Source organism: Kogia breviceps, chromosome 3 (genome assembly GCF_026419965.1).
Source record: "Kogia breviceps isolate mKogBre1 chromosome 3, mKogBre1 haplotype 1, whole genome shotgun sequence".
NCBI lineage: Eukaryota > Metazoa > Chordata > Mammalia > Artiodactyla > Physeteridae > Kogia > Kogia breviceps.
In genome coordinates this window covers 49,117,350-49,137,981 of record NC_081312.1, presented here as the reverse complement: position 1 = coordinate 49,137,981, position 20,632 = coordinate 49,117,350, and the positions used below count along the sequence as shown (strand labels likewise).

The 20,632-nt window shown below is 36.6% G+C and overlaps 1 protein-coding gene across 4 annotated transcripts in view; it reads left to right on the top strand.

Annotated features, from left to right (window-relative positions):
* Nucleotides 1-20,632, top strand: part of FRMD6 (FERM domain containing 6) — a 75,444-nt gene that overhangs the window by 29,588 nt on the left and 25,224 nt on the right. Inside the window, exons 2-5 of one of the 4 annotated variants that reach the window (XM_067028476.1) lie at nucleotides 9,814-10,014; nucleotides 15,914-16,004; nucleotides 18,921-19,000; nucleotides 19,995-20,071. In XM_067028476.1, coding sequence (XP_066884577.1) covers nucleotides 9,916-10,014; nucleotides 15,914-16,004; nucleotides 18,921-19,000; nucleotides 19,995-20,071 — 347 coding nt within the window. In that variant the 5' untranslated portion in view covers nucleotides 9,814-9,915. Of the gene's footprint in view, nucleotides 1-9,769; nucleotides 10,015-15,913; nucleotides 16,005-18,920; nucleotides 19,025-19,994; nucleotides 20,072-20,632 lie in introns of all 4 variants that reach the window. The other 3 variants (XM_059057169.2, XM_059057170.2, XM_067028475.1) reach the window with 3 other exon arrangements.

Below are 20,632 nucleotides of genomic sequence, written 5' to 3'. Positions count from 1 at the left end.
ATATAAAATAATTTACCAATCCATTGCTGTTGTTAGACTATTTAGATTTTTTTTCCAGTTTTTACTCTGATGGATAATGGTTCCTTAAGTACATTTGATCAAAAGTGTGGTGCTCTGTTTGAATTATTTCCTTCTTATAATTTCCCAAGGTTGGCTTACTGGGTCGAAAGGTATGAACATTTTTATGCTTCCTACTAGAGTCATGTTGGTCACAGTGATTTACAATGCTAACTACAGCTTATGAGTACATTCATTTTACTCATTTTTCTCCTTATTGCAATACAAAGCTTCCTTGTCTATCTTTCTTATATTCTCCCTTGTCTATAGCCAAGGACTAGCCATATAATTTTATTCATTAGAGTATGATAGCATTACTTGGCACCGGTTCAAGTCCACTTTAATTGGAAGGTTCTTTTCCATTCCAAGCCTCAAGGTGCAGCAAATCTCATTGGTTAAATACAAAAATGAAATAATTTATTAGCTACTAACAGGAGAAAAATACTGTGTCTTGCAAAACTCAAGATATGATTAATGACAGAATAGATAGATTAGAACCAACACATATTACCAAAAAGCAATTCCTCCACTTGCTTTCCATGATAGGAAGTCAGTAACATTACCTAGTAGTAAATGAGCAACCCAATTAATAATCTTCCCAACAATTCCATTTCAGAGGTGAGAAAAATGGACACAAGGAAATGAAGAGACTTGCCCAAAGGCATCCAAGTGGCAGGTGTCAGAGCTGGCATCCAAATCAGAGCAGTCAGGCTCCAGAGTCCAAGCTTAAGCAGCACATTATATTGCCTTTTTCCTAACTTAAACTTTCCATTGATTCAATAGCTACATTTCACGTGTAGTTATCACTTTTATTATATGTACATATTTACATACACATACTATTTATGTAAAAATATATACATATACTTACATATTTAAAATAGATAAATACATATATTTACATATCTGCAAACTTTTCATACAATAACTATATATTATAATAACTGCATTTCAAGTGACATACACAGCTACTTATATAGTGTGTATAGTGTAATAATGTTACAGTCAGGTTATAGTCCATACTAGATTGCATTTGGTAATTAGCTTAATGATTTTCCCCTTACCAATTTTTGCAGTATTGCTACAACTATACTATAAACTGACCAATTCCGAAATTATATATCAACGATGCTTTCTAGCTATTTTGTTTGCAGAAAAAGCATATTTTTGCAGCTACTGTAATTTATTATAAGTGGAAAATATAATAAAAGCATATTCAGCACAATTCTGTAAAAACACATAGTGGTCTTTAATAAGAGAGGATTATTCACCCACAAATTAGTATTCCAGATAAGATATTCTCGTTGCTGAAAATTACTGTTATGAATTAATTGCCCTGTATACTTTGTTTGCCTTGAATGAATTTATGCATTATAGCCATAAATCACATGCTGTATGTAATGATCTTAGAGAATGATGGTATCTGACCAGCAACTCAACCACCTAAACTTTTCATCTACTCAGATTTTTTTCCTGCCTCTCAGGTCTTCTCTGCCTGCTAATCGTGAATATTCATCATAGAGAATATTCTTCTTTGTTTTAGAATTGAGAAAAACTTTAAAACTTAGGGCAATGTTTTTTTCAAGTAAATATTGATGTGGGTAGCCAGTGATAGTAGGCATTCAGTGAATTAATGAATGAATGTATCAAGCAGTATATCAGCTTGTTTGGATGGGCTGTATTAAAAAAGACTCATTCAGTTGCAAGTGGCAGAATTAGCTGAAGAGAACGAATAATTTATTCACTCACACATGGAAATTCCTAGGGGTAGTTTCTGGCTTCAGACACAGCTGGTTGTAGCAGCTCAAATGATGTAACGAGGATGCTTTCTGAGCTTCTCTTTCATCTGTGATGTCTTCCTTCTTCAGGAAAGTTCTTACCATGTAAAGATGATCGCCAGCAGCTCCAGGCTCATATCATTCTCACAAATAGCAATCCAAAGAGAGGGGCAGCCCTCTCCATTTGTATACTTTTTTATGGAGGAATTCTGGCCTTGCTTGATTTATATGTTCTTCCTTTAGACCAAGCACTGTGACTGAAGATGACGTACCCTGTTTGGCCAGCCTTGAGTCACATCCCTACCCTTCCAGAGTAGAGTATACACTGTAATTGATAGCGCCATTGGAAATATCTGGAATGGGAGAGGGACACTCCCCAGTGGAGAGATGGTACCAAGAAGATGAAAACGGATGTTTTTTTACATTCCATCCTTTGGTCAACAAGCACACACATTTGAACCTACACACTCATACATACTTTCTCTTTTTCAGTACGTAAAATTTCAGAGGAATTACCACCTTATATAATACAGCTGTCCCACTTACAACCAACAGTAGACTTAACTTCCCCACCCCAAATAGACATCCCAAAGTTTAGCCCTGATGCTGCCTCTGGCTCTAAACTCTAGATCTCTAGGTGATACGTATTTTTGTCAATCAGTTGTAGATGTGTCTTCTCATGAGCTGGCAACTCATGATGGTTATTTTAACGAGCATCCCCCCAACAACGTGATATCTAGTACTTTATGTCCATTGTCTCATTTAATCTGACCAATAATCCTAGTAGGCCAGTAGTATGTATTTTACAGATGAAGAGTCAGGCTCCCAGATTAGGTTCCTTGCCCGAGTTCATACAGCTCTTATTGTAGAATCTAGGTAGGATTCAGGTTTGTCTGATTGGGGAGGTTAAGTCTATCTTCTTAATCAGTATTCTGTCCATATTGTCTCTAAACATCTGATGTTCAACCGTATGGGCGGTGATCTTCAGCTTTTCAATCCCTCCTTTATCTACTAGAACAATGGTTAGAGGTGGGAAAGAGACAGCAACAAAAGAGTCTGATGTTCTTTCCAGAGAGTTTGGCTCCAGATAGCTGATAGATGTCAGCTACTTTCTTTTTTAGATAAATCAGTAACTGCAAAAGAGGCCATAAAATGTACAATTTACTTACTCTTTTAAAAATATATATATTTATTTTTTTTTTAGTTTTGGCTGTGTTGGGTCTTCGTTGCTGCGTGCATGCTTTCTCTAGTTGCGGCAAGTGGGGGGCCACTCTTCATTGCGGTGCGCAGAACTCTCATTGTCATGGCTTCTCTTGTTACGGAGCACGGGCTCTAGGCATGCAGGATTCAGTAGTTGTGGCTCACAGGCTCTAGAGTGCAGGCTCAGTAGTTGTGACGCACAGGCTTAGTTGCTCCGCGGCATGTGGGATTTTCCTGGGCCAGGGATCAAACCCGTGTCCCCTGCATTGGCAGGAGGATTTTTAACCACTGTGCCACCAGGGATGCCCTACTTACTTTTAAAATTTTATGAGGAAAATAATTCTGTGGATCCAAAATGACCCTTGTAAGCAAATGACTCTTAAGAAAGAAAATGTTCTTGTAATACAGAGAGCATACAGACAAATTGAAAATCAGGTATCACTTGTTTCCAGGTCAGTTTTTATATTTCTAGATACTGGGATCAAAATATAGGACTCTCCAGCAACAAGTACCTGGTAATAATGGAAGTCTACTTACATGAGAAGTTTGACAATATACTCCATTAAAAATTGAAGTTTCAAGAAGGCTAAACTTCAAAGTGGTTCTGAAGCTAGAGGCCATTAGACATTCAAGACGTTGAAAAATTTGACTTCAAGGTTCAATCCAGATTTCTGAGTTTGGAACTTAGTTGCTGACCTTTAGTTGGAAAATGTTTATTTGGTAAGAATTATACTACTACTTAAAAAATAGCTAGATGGTAAAAGTTGCCCATATTGACTCAATAAGGAAACTTGTTCTCAACAATGGGTGATTTTGCCCACAAGTTGACATTTGGCAATGTCTGATGATATTTTGTGTTGTCACAACTGGGGGGTGGGGGGATTCTCCCTACATTTAGTGAGTAGAGACTAGAGATGCTGCCGAACATCCTGTAATGCACAGGACAGCCCCTCACTACAATGAGTATTTGACCCCATAATGTCAATAGTGCCAAGGTTAAGAAACGCTGCTGTATATAATCTTCCTTGTCCAAGGACATGTGTGTAGTAAGCCAAACAACCCACTTTTAATGAGCATGTACTATGTGCCTGCCATTGGATATTAAAAATACATACACACACTCACACACACATACATACATAGCTAGTGACCCTGCTCTAAGAAGATCTGAATAGAGGAGATAGACAAGAAAAATAACAACTACAGGTTACTGAGTCATCCATGAGGCAGAACTTTAATGGAGCATGAACTAGTCCAGGGTCAGCTCAGATTCACGAGAAGGCGAAACAGATCCTGCCTCTCCATGGGAAGCATGGCAAAGAGTTTTCAGTTTTCTTTAATATACCATAAGTACTAAACATCAGCACTTGGCACATAGTAAGTAAATGTTAGCTATAATTAGTGCTATTAGTTTACCTTTTCTCAAGAGTAAGTGAGCCTTGGCATTTACTGTCCCTCTACTTGGAAAACTCTTCCCTGGGATGGGTGGATGGATGAAAGGAAATAAGGAAGGAAAGGAAGAAGGGAGGGAGGGAATAAATTACATCCCTCTCTTAGTTCTGGTATCTGCTAAAACATCAACTTGTCAGAGATGCTTCCCCTGGTTACCGTGTATGAAATAGCAGTCCACACTACCACATTATCTTCATCAACTCTCTCACCTACTCTGGGTTTATTTTTTTTTCATAGTACATGTCACCATCTACGTTATTATTGTCTGTCTTCATTAGAGTGGAATATTTATTTTGTTCATTGCTGTGTACTCAGCACTTAAAACAACACGTGACACATAGTAGGTGTTTAATGCATATATGCTGAATGAATGAATAAGTGAACAACAACAAGCCAACTAATTTTACCAAAGGCATTTTGGTTTCACTTTTAGGATACCATTCATTAAAAGACCATGTCCTTTTGTTCTAAAATGATCTTAGCTACAGTATTCATATACCTAATGCTGTCATCTGTTATGTCTTTTCATAAGAAATGCCCATTGGAGTCTGTGTGCTCTTGGGAAGCAGGGACAATGTCATCATCTTAAGCATCTTGGCCCTGTCATATCCCTAACTAGATGGTGAATTCATGGGTATAAGGGCACATCTTCTATTGCTTTTGTGTTCTGCTTTTCACCAAGTAAATACTACAGTGCTGTGTGTATAACTTGAGTTTCATTAATGTGTAGTGATTAAATTAAAAGATAGGGCTCTGCAATCCAGTTTTTCAAGATAATGTTTACCTTATTTTTGTTAGGTAATAGAGATACCTTATTGACTGTTGAAATATGCCTATTAGCCATGCTTGCATTATAGTAATTTTCTTATCAAATTAACTACCTGTTCACTTTTTGTAGGGTGACAATCTCAAAATTGAGAATCCTCCTTTGCCTCCATTCAAAGTGAGACTATACATATTGTATGGGTAGGAAGTTTCTGGTGACCTAGGTTTTTTTTTTTTAATGAACTTTTTAACTTTAGAATAAGTTTAGATATACAGGAGTTACAAAGATAGCACAGAGTTCCTCTGTACCCCACAGGTACCCACTTTCCCTGTTGTTAACCTCTTACATGAGTGTGGAACATTTGTAATGAACCAGCATTGATACATTATAATGAACTAAAGCCCATACTTTTATTCCAGGGTGACCCAGTTTTAAAGGCTACATCCAATAATTTCTAAAAAATGAAGATCAATATTGAATGTCCTTACTAGGTGGTAGCTTCCTGATTCTTAAAAGAAATGAAGTAACTTGTAATCAATGGGGCTTATCAGAAAGTAAGGAATTTACAATAATGTGGGTTTAAAATTCAAGTGGGGAAATCTTATAGCTTAACATTTTATTTGTAAGTTGGGTGTTTGTAAAGATGGCAGGATGGGATTTGATCAGTATCTAAGCTGTTTTGTTGTTGCCTGGGAAATATGGTACTATAACATGGTTTGTTCTTCATAGGTAATCTATCCCAAGATGATTGAACAGACAAGGGCTGCTCTGGAGTAGGAAATTGCCCTCCTGGGACTGAGTTGGGATTTAGCCTAGGATATAGAATAAGTAGCCAATGGCTCAGAGGCTAAATTCTATGATTAAAATTAGTTTAAATTTAGTCGAATTCTTTCCCCCAGGACTCTCCAATTTAAGATTAAATCTTATACTGAAGCACATTAGAGATATGGGTATTTTGCTATTTCAGTGGAACCTTTTAATCAGCTTTAATGCAGGCCTGCGTAAAGTAAAATCTTAATGCTATCTCTCCTTCAGGGCTTTTCTAGTCTGCTATCCTCAAAGCAGAAAAAGCAGCAATGAAGCAACACCACTTCTTAAAGACTCTGCTTTTATTAAATTTTCTTCAATAATCCCCTTCTAGTCTTTTCTTTTAATACTGCACTATCTGAACCATAAACAAATTCGTAAATAAAAATCATATCCACGAAATTTTAAAATTATTTTAATGAGGCTCTGGAAACATCCCAAAACTCAGAAGGTATTTTTCCCTAGTTTAGTTTTTAAATTCTAGAAATTAGTTCAGTAGAATTATCCCCCTTTAATTAGTTTAATTAGAAATGGAAAATTATATGAGTAACTCAATTTGAAGTATAGATTTGAATAATTATACTGAGATTAATATCATTTAAGGGTTTGAATTTAAACAAGTTACATTTTGTTTTTTTTTTTTAACATCTTTATTGGAGTATAATTGCTTTACAATGATGTATTAGTTTCTGCTTTACAACAAAGTGAATCAGTTATACATATACATATGTTCCCATATCTCTTCCCTCTTGTGTCTCCCTGCCTCCTACCCTCCCTATCCCACCCCTCTACGTGGTCACAAAGCACCGAGCTGATCTCCCTGTGCCATGCGGCTGCTTCCCACTAGCTATCCACCCTACTTTTGGTAGTGTATATATGTCCATGCCACTCTCTCACTTGAGGATATGGGGAGGGGGTAAGCTGTGACAAAACAAGTTACATTTAATCATAGCTTATAATTTCTTGAAAAAATTTTAATGTCAGAGAGGAGGCCTAAATGTTGGAATATATCAATTCATAGGGAAAAATTTTGCCATGAGATATAATATTTGACAATGAAATTGTTTCAGAACTGTATTTCTCAGGTGGTGTGCCTGAGAATATTATTCTACAGGACCTTAATAGATTTTTCTTGTGGGGAGGGGGGAGATTCTGTGCCCAAGTAAGTTTGAGAATTATTAAGTTAAATTTAAGAAGTTGCCCATAGGACTTCTCAGAGCCTTCAATGCTTTCTGAATTGCTAAGAGAGGGTATACAGGATATCCTGTTTCCTCACCTAGTTAACATTTTTTAGGAAAACATTCTGAGTACACACATTTGACCTGATTTAGGAATTCATACCTTTGAAAATGTTGAGGACTGTTTTTTTAGTTATAGTCATGATGTGTGCTATATTTCACATAGTTGCTTATCCCTAATTCTGTACCTCAAGATATTTTCCCAGTGTCTTCTATGAAGGTGTTATATCCAGCCCTCTGCTCAGCAACTTCTTTCTGTTAGCTAAAGTGTTGTTTCCATATGTGACTGCATATCAGAAATACTTGGGGAACTTTTTTTAAAAGATTAAGATTCCTGGGCCCTGACCCTGGAGATTATGAGTCAGTAGCAATGTCACTGTGCTCAGGATTCTGTATTTATTACAAACACCTAGGCGATTCTGATGCAGCTGACACTGGTCCTCCAATTGGTGCATCAGAACTGTTAAACTAAAAGTGTGCATTCTGCAGATGGACAATTGGATTTGGAGTGTAGTTAGTTTGTGATCGTAGAACACGTGGGCTAACCATCCCATACTGGAGAGAACTATAGCACTGACCTCTGGTGACCCTGTAGGGTGATGTACTGGCTACAACCTAATGTGAAACAATTGCTATTATGCTTTAAGAAAAGCAGAATACTCCTAAGGGGCTTTTGGTCACCTTCCTAATAAGGAAATACTTACTGTATATGTCTTTACTTAGTTTGAGTAGCTCCCTTATGGATGGTATTTCATTCATACTTTAAAAAGAAATACTAGTTTATATTTACTCATGGTGCCATCTAAGAATATATTCTGTCCCGTCTTCCTGCTGATAACAGATGGACATTGAACCTTAAGCAAATAAGCCTCATGTATGCTTTGATTTATGTCAGCAGTGATAGTAGCTCTTCTATTAAAACTGTATGGTTATACTTTCTGCCTGGAAATTCCTACATATCCTACAAATGTAGCTGTAAAGGAACAATATAAATAATTACTAATGGTTTGACAGATAAATAGTCTTAACATACCTTGGTTGAATAGTGTTATATTAGCAATAATATATGAAACACTAGACACATTCATTAAAAATAGGAAATATCCACCATTGTTTTAAAATTATTCTTCAAGGTCTTGCCAATGCAAAGAGACATGAAACAGAAATAAAAGTGTGATTATTGAAAATTGGAGATAAAGTCTTCATTACTTGCAAACAAAGTTCTATACACTGAAAATCTGAGAGAAGTTAAAAAATAAAATGACATAGTTTAATAAACTGATTACATATGAGAGGTATCCAAAATCCACGGTATACAAATATATTTATACAGTCATGTTATTTCTGTGTATTAACTGGTTGGTGAAATAACATATTGAAAAATTAAGTTTGCATTGTCAGCTTAGAGAATCAGAAGAGAGAGCAGCACCATAAAAACTCAGGAAGAAAAAAGTTGTAAGGAGGGCTTAACAAGCTCAGTAAGTGTTGTACATAGAGAGATGAATCAAAATGAATCCTATGGATTCTCTTGATGGTCTAGAGATCACTGGCTTCCTGTAGCAAAGCCATGCTGGTGAAGAGAAGGAAGTGGAAGCCAGACCTCAGTGGTTGAAGAAGGAATATAATGTGAGAGCCAGGACATTTATTTGAGTTTGATTGTAATGGAAGAAAAAAGAAAGAGATTGATAATTTTGTTGTTGTTGCAATTTTGTCATTTTGTTTGTTTATTCCAGAACCCTTCATTTTCTCCCATGTGAGACTGGAAACTTCTCAAAGGCAGGCTTCTGCTTCTTTGAGCCCTGTAGTACACAATACTGCCTTAAATGTAGAGGGTTTATGTTTAATTCATGACTGAATTAAAGTTTTTTTAATAGTTATTTTATTTATTTATTTTTTTGGTTGTGTTGGGTCTTAGTTGCAGTGCACGGGATCTTCATTTGAGACATTTGGGGTCTTTCATTATGGCTCTCAGCCTTCTCTCTAGTTGTGTCCTGCGGGTTTTCTCTCTCTAGCTGTGGCATGCCCACTCCAGGGTGCATGGGCTCTGTAGTTGAGGCACGCCGTCTCCAGGGCACATGGGCTCTGCAGTTTGCGGTACGCAAACTCTCTCGTTGAGGCATGTGAGCTCAGTAGTTGTGGCGCGCGAGCTTAGTTGCCCTGCGGCATGTGGAACCTTAGTTCCCTGACCAGGGATCGAACCCGTGTCTCCTGCATTGGAAGGCGGATTCTTTACCACTGGACCCCCAGGGAAGTCCCTGAAAGTTTTAAAACACTTGATAGCGGGCAAAGCACAGAGTACGTTTCTGTGCATTCTCATTGATGAAGAGAGGGAGCCCTCACTGTGAGACGTGCTGTACCTGCGCCAACAAGACTAGTCGTGCTGCTGATCCTCTCCTCGTCTCCCTCCTCCTCTCTGTCCTCACCAACCTTACAGCCTTTATTCACAGCCTCCTTTGGGGCTTTTTTTACAGCTATGAAACCCACATAGTCGAACGTCATGATGCTTCTTCTGTAGGGCGTGTGATGAGGAGCAGAGTTTGGCTTTGGAGTGCTCGGAACCAGAGGAATTGCCGAGGACTCGGAGCCCAGCCCTGATCACTAGAGAGCCCACAACACAATGAACAAATTGAACTTCCATAACAACAGAGTCATGCAAGACCGCCGGAGTGTGTGTATTTTCCTTCCCAACGATGAATCTCTGAACATCATCATAAATGTGAGTAGATCCCACTTTAGAAATGTTTAAATGATGATGTTCCCACCAGTGACCATTGAGTCATTCAAATTATGACTTGGCTAAGGATGAAATCATTACAGAATGAGACCATTAATAATGTGGGAGAATTGGGGTATTAAAGTGGTCTACACAGGTATAAACTTTGAATTGTGGCTTAAGTTCAGCTGGTTTCAGCATTCTCTTGTCTGGTAAAATAAGAGAATTTTGTTTATTATACTATAGAAAAATGAACACTTTGCTATTTTTAAACCTTTATTGAAATATTTTATGGATATCTGGTTTGCTTTTTAAATACTTTTGAATTGTCACCTACACACGTGAAATGGTAATACATAATTGCTAGCTTTTTAACATGCACTTGATCATTGTTTTAATAGTAACCTGTAGCCTAAGTCTAGCTAATTTCAAGAATAGGCTGTGTATTTGAGTACTAAACTATTGCTTATGGTTCATGAGTTGGAATTAACTCTTTCAGTTAACCTGGACATTGAGGAATATGATACTTTTTTAAATTTTTTACTTTTAAAGTTGGCTTATAATTTACTTACAGTGAAGTATAGGAATCTTAAGTGAGCAACTCAGTGAATTTTTACAAGTGTATACATCCATGTAACCGTCATCCAGCTTGAGATATAGTAGACTTCTAGTACGCCAGAAAGATCTTTTGTGATCCCTCCTAGTCAGTAATCTCCACCCAAGCGAAATAACTATTCCCACGTCTATCACCATGGAGTAATTTTCTTGTTTCTGAACTTCATGCAGATAAAATTGTGTGATATGCTCACTTTTATATCTGGGTATATTTTATGTACTCAACATTTGGCCTGTGAAAGTCATCCATTCTATCACATGTGACAGTAATTCCTTTTTCATTATTGTATAATATTTCATTGTATGAATATGCCCAGTTTCTTTTCCAACTATTATTGATAGATATTGGGTTATTTTAAGTTTGGGGCTGTTACAAATGAAACTATTTGGAACATTTTATGTATATGCACATATGTATACATTTCTGAGCTTATACCCGACAGTGGATTGTGAATCATGAAGTACACATATGATTAGCTTTGGTAGAGACTGTCAAACAGTTTTATGTAACCACAATCATGCCTAGCATTTTTCAACCCCTCTCCCTATTATCAACTTTCATATTCTTTCACTGATTGTATTCTGATGGAATTAAGGAAAAAATTGCCTTAGTGCATGCCTTGAATTAGTTTTCTTTGCTATATGTGACTATATTTTTAACCCAATTGCTGTATAAAAGAATATTTCTAAATGTTATAATGATGCTATATGACATTTAAATAGCTCCATTAAAAGTTTAAATAGGAAAAGGTTCTGCTTATTACCATAATTATTTTGGTTTTATTCTGTCAGTCACCACAGTTTCTTGATTTACTAATGTAACCTTGTTTTTGCTCACAGGAATTGTCTGAGCATCAAACCTGCCTATTGAATGAACTTTATCAATCCGTTAGGCAGAAATTCTATTGATTAGCTACATTTCTACTCAGGGTACCTGAAGTTGTTTTGGTTTTGTGAAGTGATAGGCTGTTATTTTTGGCAACATTATCATTCTTTGTCAGTATGGGCACTGTCAGAATATATCAAAATGTAATTTACATGTATACATGAATATGCTGTTTGAGTTCTTTTATACAGTTATATAAAAACATATAAATTAAATTTTTAAAATATACATAAATATAAGCATAAGCACTTAAGAAACTTCTCTCCATTCCATTTCTGTCTTTTCACCTGGTGGAATGTGTATACATGTGTTCATGTGTGTGTATACACATATACAGGATATGGGACAAAACCTTACTGATCTCAGGTAAGTTAGAAGAAAGACTAATCTGACTTCATGAGGAATACTAGGAGCTGACTATAATTTTCTAAGAAATTAATTTGTACTAAAATCTTAGCTGAGGAAGATAATTACAGAGAACAGACTGGCAGATAGCCAGTCCATTCGTTCCTGTAGATCAGTGATTTTACAACTTGATGTCCATCAGAATTATTTGGAGAGCTTGTTAAATATCCAGACTATTGGACTCCCCTCCTTGGAGATGCTGATCTAGTAAGTCTAGGGTAGGACATGGGGATGTAGGTGGAAATCTGTACTTCACAATTTACTCAGCAATCTTGGGCAAGTTAGTTTTTTTGCTTCGGTTTCCTCTTTTATAAAGTGGAGATAATCTTACTCTCTTCACAGGGACAGTGTGAGGTTATAAAGACATAACATACATAAATGCTTATTGCAGTGCCTGGTACCTGGGAATTGCTCAGTGAATGAGCACTTAATAGAGTAACACTTGTTTTCATTTCTTTGAGCTGTGTTCTCACTGTTAATGAAACTCAGCTGTGGAGTCTGAGTCCCAAGTAGTAGCTGTGGAGTTTGAATCCCACGTAGACCTGTTCTTATTCCAGGGTCCGTAGATGGCCCTGCCATGTCCCGACTCCTCATTAGCAAGCAAGCTGTTGGACCAAAGGAGGGAGAAGGAGGAGCTGGGTTAAGTAGTATGGAGGCCTCTCCTTGCTAGAAAGCCAACTCAGGGCAGCCGAAGGCCTGTCGTGTTCTACAAAGTGTTATTTTTGTCTTTGGAAAATAGCAGCTGATATTTGTAGAGTTGTGGTAGAACAAATTAACTGTAACAAAACTATTTCATTAATGGTCTCATTTTTAAAATCATTTCTAAACATTTTTTTAAACAAAGAAAGTTTGTTCCCTGACAAATGTAGTTGATAGAATGTTGCCTTTCTGCATGTGGGGTAAATGTAGTGTTTTGGTCTTTTTTTTTTTTTTTTTTGGTGGTACGTGGGCCTCTCACTGTTGTGGCCTCTCCCGTTGCAGAGCACAGGCTCCGGACGCACAGGCTCAGCGGCCATGGCTCACGGGCCCAGCCGCTCCGCGGCACATGGGATCCTCCCAGACCGGGGCACGAACCCGTGTCCCCTGCATCAGCAGGCGGATTCCCAACCACTGCGCCACCAGGGAAGCCCTGGTTATTTTTAATTCTCCATGAGTTAAACTAATAGGGACTGTTCTAAATGATTTTAATCATCAGATAATAAATATGGGAACTTGGAAATTTTTGGAAATCAAATGATGGTAAATGTAGGAGCCACAGAATTTTTGAGTGATATAAATTATGGGTAAGAGGTTACACCTCTTCACTGAGAAGAGAGTGAACAGTTCTTTTTCTGGAGCGTATTTTAAACATTCTTGCTCAATATCAAACCATTGACATTGAGAATCAAATGCTGTTTTTATTAGAAAGTTCCATATAGAGTATATTTTTAGATAATGCTTTCATTCTTAATACCTCATACTCTATGGCACTTTTTAAAGTTCCCATTGCTCCTGAAGATTAAAGAACTTGAAAAATTTCACAATCAGCTAAACTGTAGCCTTAAAGACTCATAATATGCAAATGCAAAAATCTCAAGTTTGTTTTCACAGCGGTAAGACTTCAGAGCCACAGCCTTACTTAATTACAGTTTTTAAACAAGAACATTGTTATTTCCTTAATAGTTGTTAAAGAGCTTTATCAGTTAGGCTCCAAATACTTGATTTAAACTAGCGGAACAATAATAATTATATAGGATGTGTGGAGGAAATGCACAGCATTATTTGAACAGCAGTTACACAAAGTTACAACATAGTTCATTTTGCCTACACCGTGTGGTTTGGAATTTTTCTTTTAACGTTTTATCACGTTTTACCCAGAGTGCTTTGTATATGACATTTTATTTTATTTTATTTTTAAAATTAATTGATTAATTAATTAATTTTTGGCTGCACTGGGTCTTCGTTGCTGTGTGCGGGCTTTTTCTAGTTGCATCGAGCGGGGGCTACTCTTCATTGCAGTGTGCGGGCTTCTCATTGCAGTGGCTTCTCTTGTTGTGGAGCATGGGCTCTAGGCACGCGGGCTCCAGTAGTTGTGGCATGTGGGCTCAGTAGTTGTGGCTCACAGCCTCTAGAGCGCAGGTTCAGTTGTTGTGGCACACGGGCTTAGTTGCTCTGCGGCATGTGGGATCTTCCTGGACCAGGGCTCGAACCCATGTCCCCTGCATTGGCAGGCAGATTCTTAACCACTGTGCCACCAGGGAAGTCCCATGACATTTAAAAATACAGTCAAAACTAAAGATTAAAGAAGTCCTAGACTATATGACATCTGAAGTCTCAAATTTGTAGTATCTAATTCAATTTTATTTAACATTAGACACTTTTTCCATTACTTCATCATTTTCTTTATTTAAGCTTATTTGTAAAGTGGAATCACAGTAATACAGAACTCAAATCCAAAGTCTTTTTAGTGAACGAAGATGATACTGATTTCCTATTGGCAAATGTATTCCCCCAGTGGTGTTGGTGGATTTGTATTGATACATTTTCCCTAAATTCTTACATGGCGCATTACTAAATGATCTGCTCAGTGGGTCAGAGAGTAGTCTGTAGTCATGGAACAGAAGGAAGGTGAGGAGCCCACAGGAAAATCAGATCTCTGGCTTTCATTCATCAGACATTTACTGAGTGCCTGCTGTATACCCCGAATGTAAAATAAAACATTGTCCCAGCTTCACTGAGTTCCTATAACTTCTAAAACATCCTAGGTGGTACTCTCTGGCCTTACATAAATACTTTTTGCACTTTCTAGTGGATAAGGTGCTTCAGATTATTTGCCATTTAATAGTGAATGTGGAAAAGAGCTGTAAACCTATTTTTCTTACTCCAGTTGACATTGTCACCATTTTGAATTGTTTGGCTTTCAATTGTCAAGAGATCTCAACATGGTTTATTTTCTGAGTCTGAGTTACATATTAAGGTATGATAAGAGGTCATTAATTCAGAGTTAACTAATTTAGAATTTGTAATCATTAAAACTGTAACTGTCATCACTGTTGAAGAAAGAAGTTGCAAGTTAATATTACAAATACATGGGGAAATACCACATAATATATGTACCTAGAATGATAAACTGTCATGTTGCACATATTTTATTAATATACACATACAAAAATATTGTAATAACACAAATGAGCAAAGGTGTGAGTTGCTGCCTCTGCCACTACTAGCTACATGACTGCAAGCTGTCTGGATTTTCTTTTCTACTTCTATCAGATGAAGAAATTGACCCACGTGGTCTCTTAGTGTCAATTCCAACACTAATAAGCTTTACTGGTTCTGAATTCAACAAGGCAGACTCATTAGAATTATTGTCTCCCAAAACACTTCATTAAACATTTGAAAAATCATTAGAACTGTATCTTTTAAAGACTGTTATCGTTCAACATGTGACTTTTCAGAATAACTTAACCCCAGAGTTCCAAATTAATATGGTTTTATTATGTTTGAATTATACTAGGACTCAGAAAAAGAACCTGGTTTAGGTACTTACAAGATGTGTCAATTATTAAAGTAAATAAAAGCTAGGTATTCACTCATTGTGCAGTATGTGAGCATTTTGTTTAGACCATCAAGAGGAAAACTTTCCTTGTAAAGATACTTGCCAAATTAATAATTTTGATAATCTGATTAGGCTATTTGGGGTTCCTTCAGAAATACATATTTATCATGCACCATGGCTATAGAGTAAGGCCTTGTCCATGTATCCTAAGATTTATGAGTCTTGTACAAGATTGCAGTGGTACTTTATTACCAGGTTGTAGAAATTTGAATTGTGATCATCATTATTGAAACACAGCTGCAGATTAAAGTGATTTCCATAAACCAGCTGTTGTTTTGCTAGTGTCAGCTTGTCCCTTCAAGGCATGTATTTAGGATGCATTACATTGCCTGATTGTGGCTCACTGTCTGGACTTGGCTGAACTGTTGTCTTAAATGTGTGTTTGTTTTTTCCTGTAGGTTAAAATTCTGTGTCACCAGTTGCTGGTCCAGGTGTGTGACCTACTCAGGCTAAAGGACTGTCACCTCTTTGGACTCAGTGTTATACAAAGTAAGTCTCAATCCCATCTCTGATGGAGTTAGCCAACTGTCCCTGAGGAAATGACATTTTATAGCTGTAACTTAAATTGAGCATATTGTTATGTAATTATGATTGTCAAAATACCCATAAACTGATCATGATTTTTAATCTAGTACTCATATTTTAATATGAGTACTGTTCTGTATTTCTTACAAGTTCAGAATTTTAGGTCATGAATTTATTATGGTTTGAACTTAAAAATTGGTTCCTGTTTAGGAGTCTGGGTTTTATGTGTTTGCTCTTTTATGTTTTAATGAACTAAGCTTGATTTTTGTTTCTTTGCACTTGGGGAGCAGCTGACGCTAGTAGGAAATTGGATGTTTTTGTAATTTAATTTGTTTTATAATTTTTAACATTAAAAGACATTTAGACATAATAAAACTGACTTTCCTCTATTCAAGTTCTCTTGATGTTGAATATATAGTATAACAAAGTGATCTATTAGTTTACTATTATTTTCTGTTTTTCCTTCCTTACCCCTTCTCTTTTTTCCAGTCAGAACACAGGACTTGGAGATATGGGATCAGTTTCTTCTGTATACTTCATGTGGAAAAGATTTTTAAGCAAAGGGCTCCATATTAGCTTTCTCTGCCAATAACACCTTAGTTAGAGTTAAGTTCCCAGGGTTTAAGTGCAGCCATTCCTTAAAACGTTCTTCTTTCAAATCATATTTTAAGATTTCTCTAAGTTAGTCTTCTAGATGCCAAAAACCTTTCAAATCTTTGCTCAGTTTTCCAAGGAGACTTTTTTTTGTGAAATTTATCTATATTTTATATTTGGATATGAATTATTTTCTACTACTGGAATTGGTTTCAATTTAAAGGCTTATGATATCTTGAGAATATGGTTAGTACCATAAAATGCTTAGGTCTGCCGTGTTGGAAAGTATATCATGATCAACTGATCAACAAGTTCAGCTCCAAAATGTGAGCAGTTTTCAGTTGTCTAAAAAGACAGCTCTGGAGAGGCCAGAGAGCATGGAGCAGGAAGTGAGGAACCAACCATTTGCTCTTCAGTTTCTTCCTGTGGTACTGAAAGCAATAAAAACACAAATGCTCAGCTCTATCCTTGTATTAGTACACACCTCAGTCATTCTTTCAAGGAAGGGTCTGGGGGTATAAGATGCCCTACAGATTCTAAATAACCTTACTTCTATTTTGTACTCAGAGTTAATTCTTCTTACTACAGCTACAGCCAGACTGTTGATCTTTGTTGTTGAACAAGTCAATCTCATAAAAACAGTTTACAGCTTCCTTAGGTTTCAAAATAAGAGTTTTTCAGATGTCCTTTTTAAAAGAGAGATTGCAGGATGGCAAAAAAACATTGGAACAGGAATCAGATGACCTGGTTCTGATTTTGTTTCTACCACTAGCTAGCTGTGTGGCTTTAGACATATCCCTTGACTTCTCTCCATTTCAGCTTTCTCTCAGGTCAAATGGAAATCACTGTTACACCTGTTTTCAGGATTGATGTGTGCTTGAGAATTCCTGAAGTACAAAGCTCTGGTCAAACTGTCAGATGGTAGAGACACAGTGATAGTTTTAAAAAATATGTACGTGCCATTATGGTGAACAGTCTGTTCTATTCATTATGTTGCTTCTTCAGACAGGAACTCAAGCCAAACACAAATCAGATTCAACAGGAAGGTTGTCTGATCTTGTCCATTTCATGTTTAATTGGTAACATAAGAGAGATGGGAGATAGTTTTAGTTGACTTGATAAGTGGATTTTAGTAGCATCCTCTTGTTTTGGGGACCTCTTCCTTACCCGTTTTGTCCAAACTGGTTGACTTAGTATGCCATTCATAGACAAAGAGTAGCTTTACCCTTCCTGTTCTCTTATGACACTTTTCCAGTCAAACTCCAACATTCAGTCATGAGTGACAGCATGGTCAAGTGTGTTATCCTTGAAGTAGTCAAAGAGACACACTTCTCTTCCAGAATGAGTACATTTGTATCCAGGGCTTTCCAAGAGCATGCCCCCATAGTGATGGTTAGAGGAAAAGGAAGGAGCATTTTTAAAAAGATTGAAAACTGTACAAGATAGGAAGGCTTTTCATATGAAATATCTCTCTCTTTAAAAGAGTCCATTTGGGAAATCGGAAAATTTTTACATTTTTTACCAGTTTGTTTTCACGTTTAGATCATTTTTACATGGGTCTTTTAGCAGTCTTATTTTCTGTTCATCTTAAGAACATCATTCCCTTGAAGAAATATTTTGGCATTCATTCTTGTTTTGCATAAGATTCTTCTCCTCTTCCCACAAGGTCAATCCCAAAGGCAGTGCGAGTAATGCTTTATCATTTCTTCATGCTGTTTTATGCAGAGGAGACAGAGAAGGAATAGTCTAAAAGACTTCTCTTCACAAAGCACATGGGTCTTAAAGACTATTCTTCACAAAACACATGGGTCAGGCTCCTCACTTGGAAATGGGTTGGTTCTCATCAATATTTTCTAATTTCTTACATAACAATTAAGGTGGTATTTCTGCCATGTTTCATTACTTTGCACTTATGAGGTGAGTCCTCTGTGAGCCAAACAAGAGCATGTTTTTCTAAAACCGAGTATCACACACAGTGTTGAAAGTTAAACTGTAAGTTATAACGACCCCAGAAACTAAGAGTTGGAATCTAATATTTCTTCTAAATGTTAACATATTTTTAACGAGACGTATTCTGTATTGCAAAGGCAAAATAATTCATAAAGATTGTCATTAATGTCTGTCCCACAGAACCTTTTATCTTTTAATATCCTGTTGAGTTTTCTTGGTAATATGTGAATTCAGAGTACATTCACAAATCTTGAGGCTTTTTTGAAAAACCCATTTCTTTTCTTTTAAAAAAATCTATCTTTTATCACCTTGTCTCCTTTTTCTTTTAATGTGCAGATAATGAACATGTGTATATGGAGTTGTCACAAAAGCTTTATAAGTATTGTCCAAAAGAATGGAAGAAAGAGGCCAGCAAGGTACGACAATACGAAGTCACTTGGGTGAGATTACATTTATGAGCAAAATTCTTTTGATTTTTTTAAAGGTTTATTTTAATTATTAGAAAAATATCTTAACACTTTATACAATAAAGATTGGGAAAGGGAAATGAATTATAAGTTCTAAAATAGCACATTAGTGAAGTATTAATAGCTTATAGCATGTAGCAATAGATTTTGAATATCTGCTAAAATAATATTGGATAATAACTTTTTAGTAATCTTGGGATAATGTTTTTGAAATGAAAAGCAAGGAGAAAGTATTTGTTCCTATTCTTTGGCCACGTTAGTTGTCAAAACTGATGGTCTAGAAATTATTGGTCATTTTAAAATCCACTTTTACTATCCTTACACTTGATATTTTGTTACTTTATTGAACCAGTGCCTTCCATTTGCATAGGAGAGCATTCACTGGGAATTTACCTAGTGTTTTGAAGATTACCCCATCGCAAATCAGTAATAATCCCCAGTGTCTAATCCTCATCCACCAATTTGTATTTAAGAATTCTTGGAGTAAACTGGAAGGCTACTTCAAAGCCAACTACAAAGTAAGGAACGTGAATGTGTAAATAAACAAACAGCATGTTAGCATTTGGTATGTGGAATGTCAGACGAACAGAACATTGTAATGAGGAGCAAATGGTCACCACAGGGGACAGAGCTGAGAGAGGAGCTGAATCTCAGCTAGAAATTTCCACTGGCATTTATTTTTATCTTCCCGTATGTTGTCATTGGCATTACAGTGAATGAGTATCAGATATAGTTATAAAACTTCCTATTTTCGCATAAACCTGGTTTCCATCTAGGACAATTGAGACAACTGTCTACCCGCTGCAAGCCCCTACTCATTAGAAGTAGATCAAACCTTTCAGTGTTTAAAAACTAACTTGTAAATAATGGTATTTGTTGTTTTTGAAACCCACTTTTGAAGTAACTAAAAACAGCCTGATTTTTACGCCATGTCTTTGTTTAGGGTATTGACCAGTTTGGACCCCCTATGATCATCCACTTCCGAGTGCAGTACTATGTGGAAAATGGCCGATTGATCAGGTATGAGGACAGGGAGAAATTCCGAACCTTTATTTTTCTACAGTACTCACTCATCCTTTAACATATCAGATAAAGTACTTGTGTTTATTGTTTGTCTACACCTGCTAGAATATAAAAGAGCAGGGATTTTTTAAAAACATTTTTACACACGCATGTATCTTCAGTCCCTAAAACAGAGGTACAGTAGACACTCAATAAACATTTGTTGAATGAATGAGTGATAATGTTAGACTATCAGCAAAAATATTAACAATCTCATCAGCTCACATTTTCAATAACAAATCAGTCACCAAAAAGATATTTCCTTTAAGAAAGAACAAGCACTCATGTAAAGTGGAAAGTTGGTTAATGGATTATATTCTTTTCTGGTCATGGTGTGGGGAGTGGAACAGCAGCAGGAACTCTATCCTATAAAAATGCATGGGTGTTTATATAGCCTGGTTTTCTTTTCACTTTTGGGGTCTTGCTTCTGTTCTTGGCAGTAGCTTTAAAGCTAAGATTACGCCCAGTGGAGGTATCCTGTGAGAATCTTAGATGCAGTTTGGCAAGGGCAGGTAATTG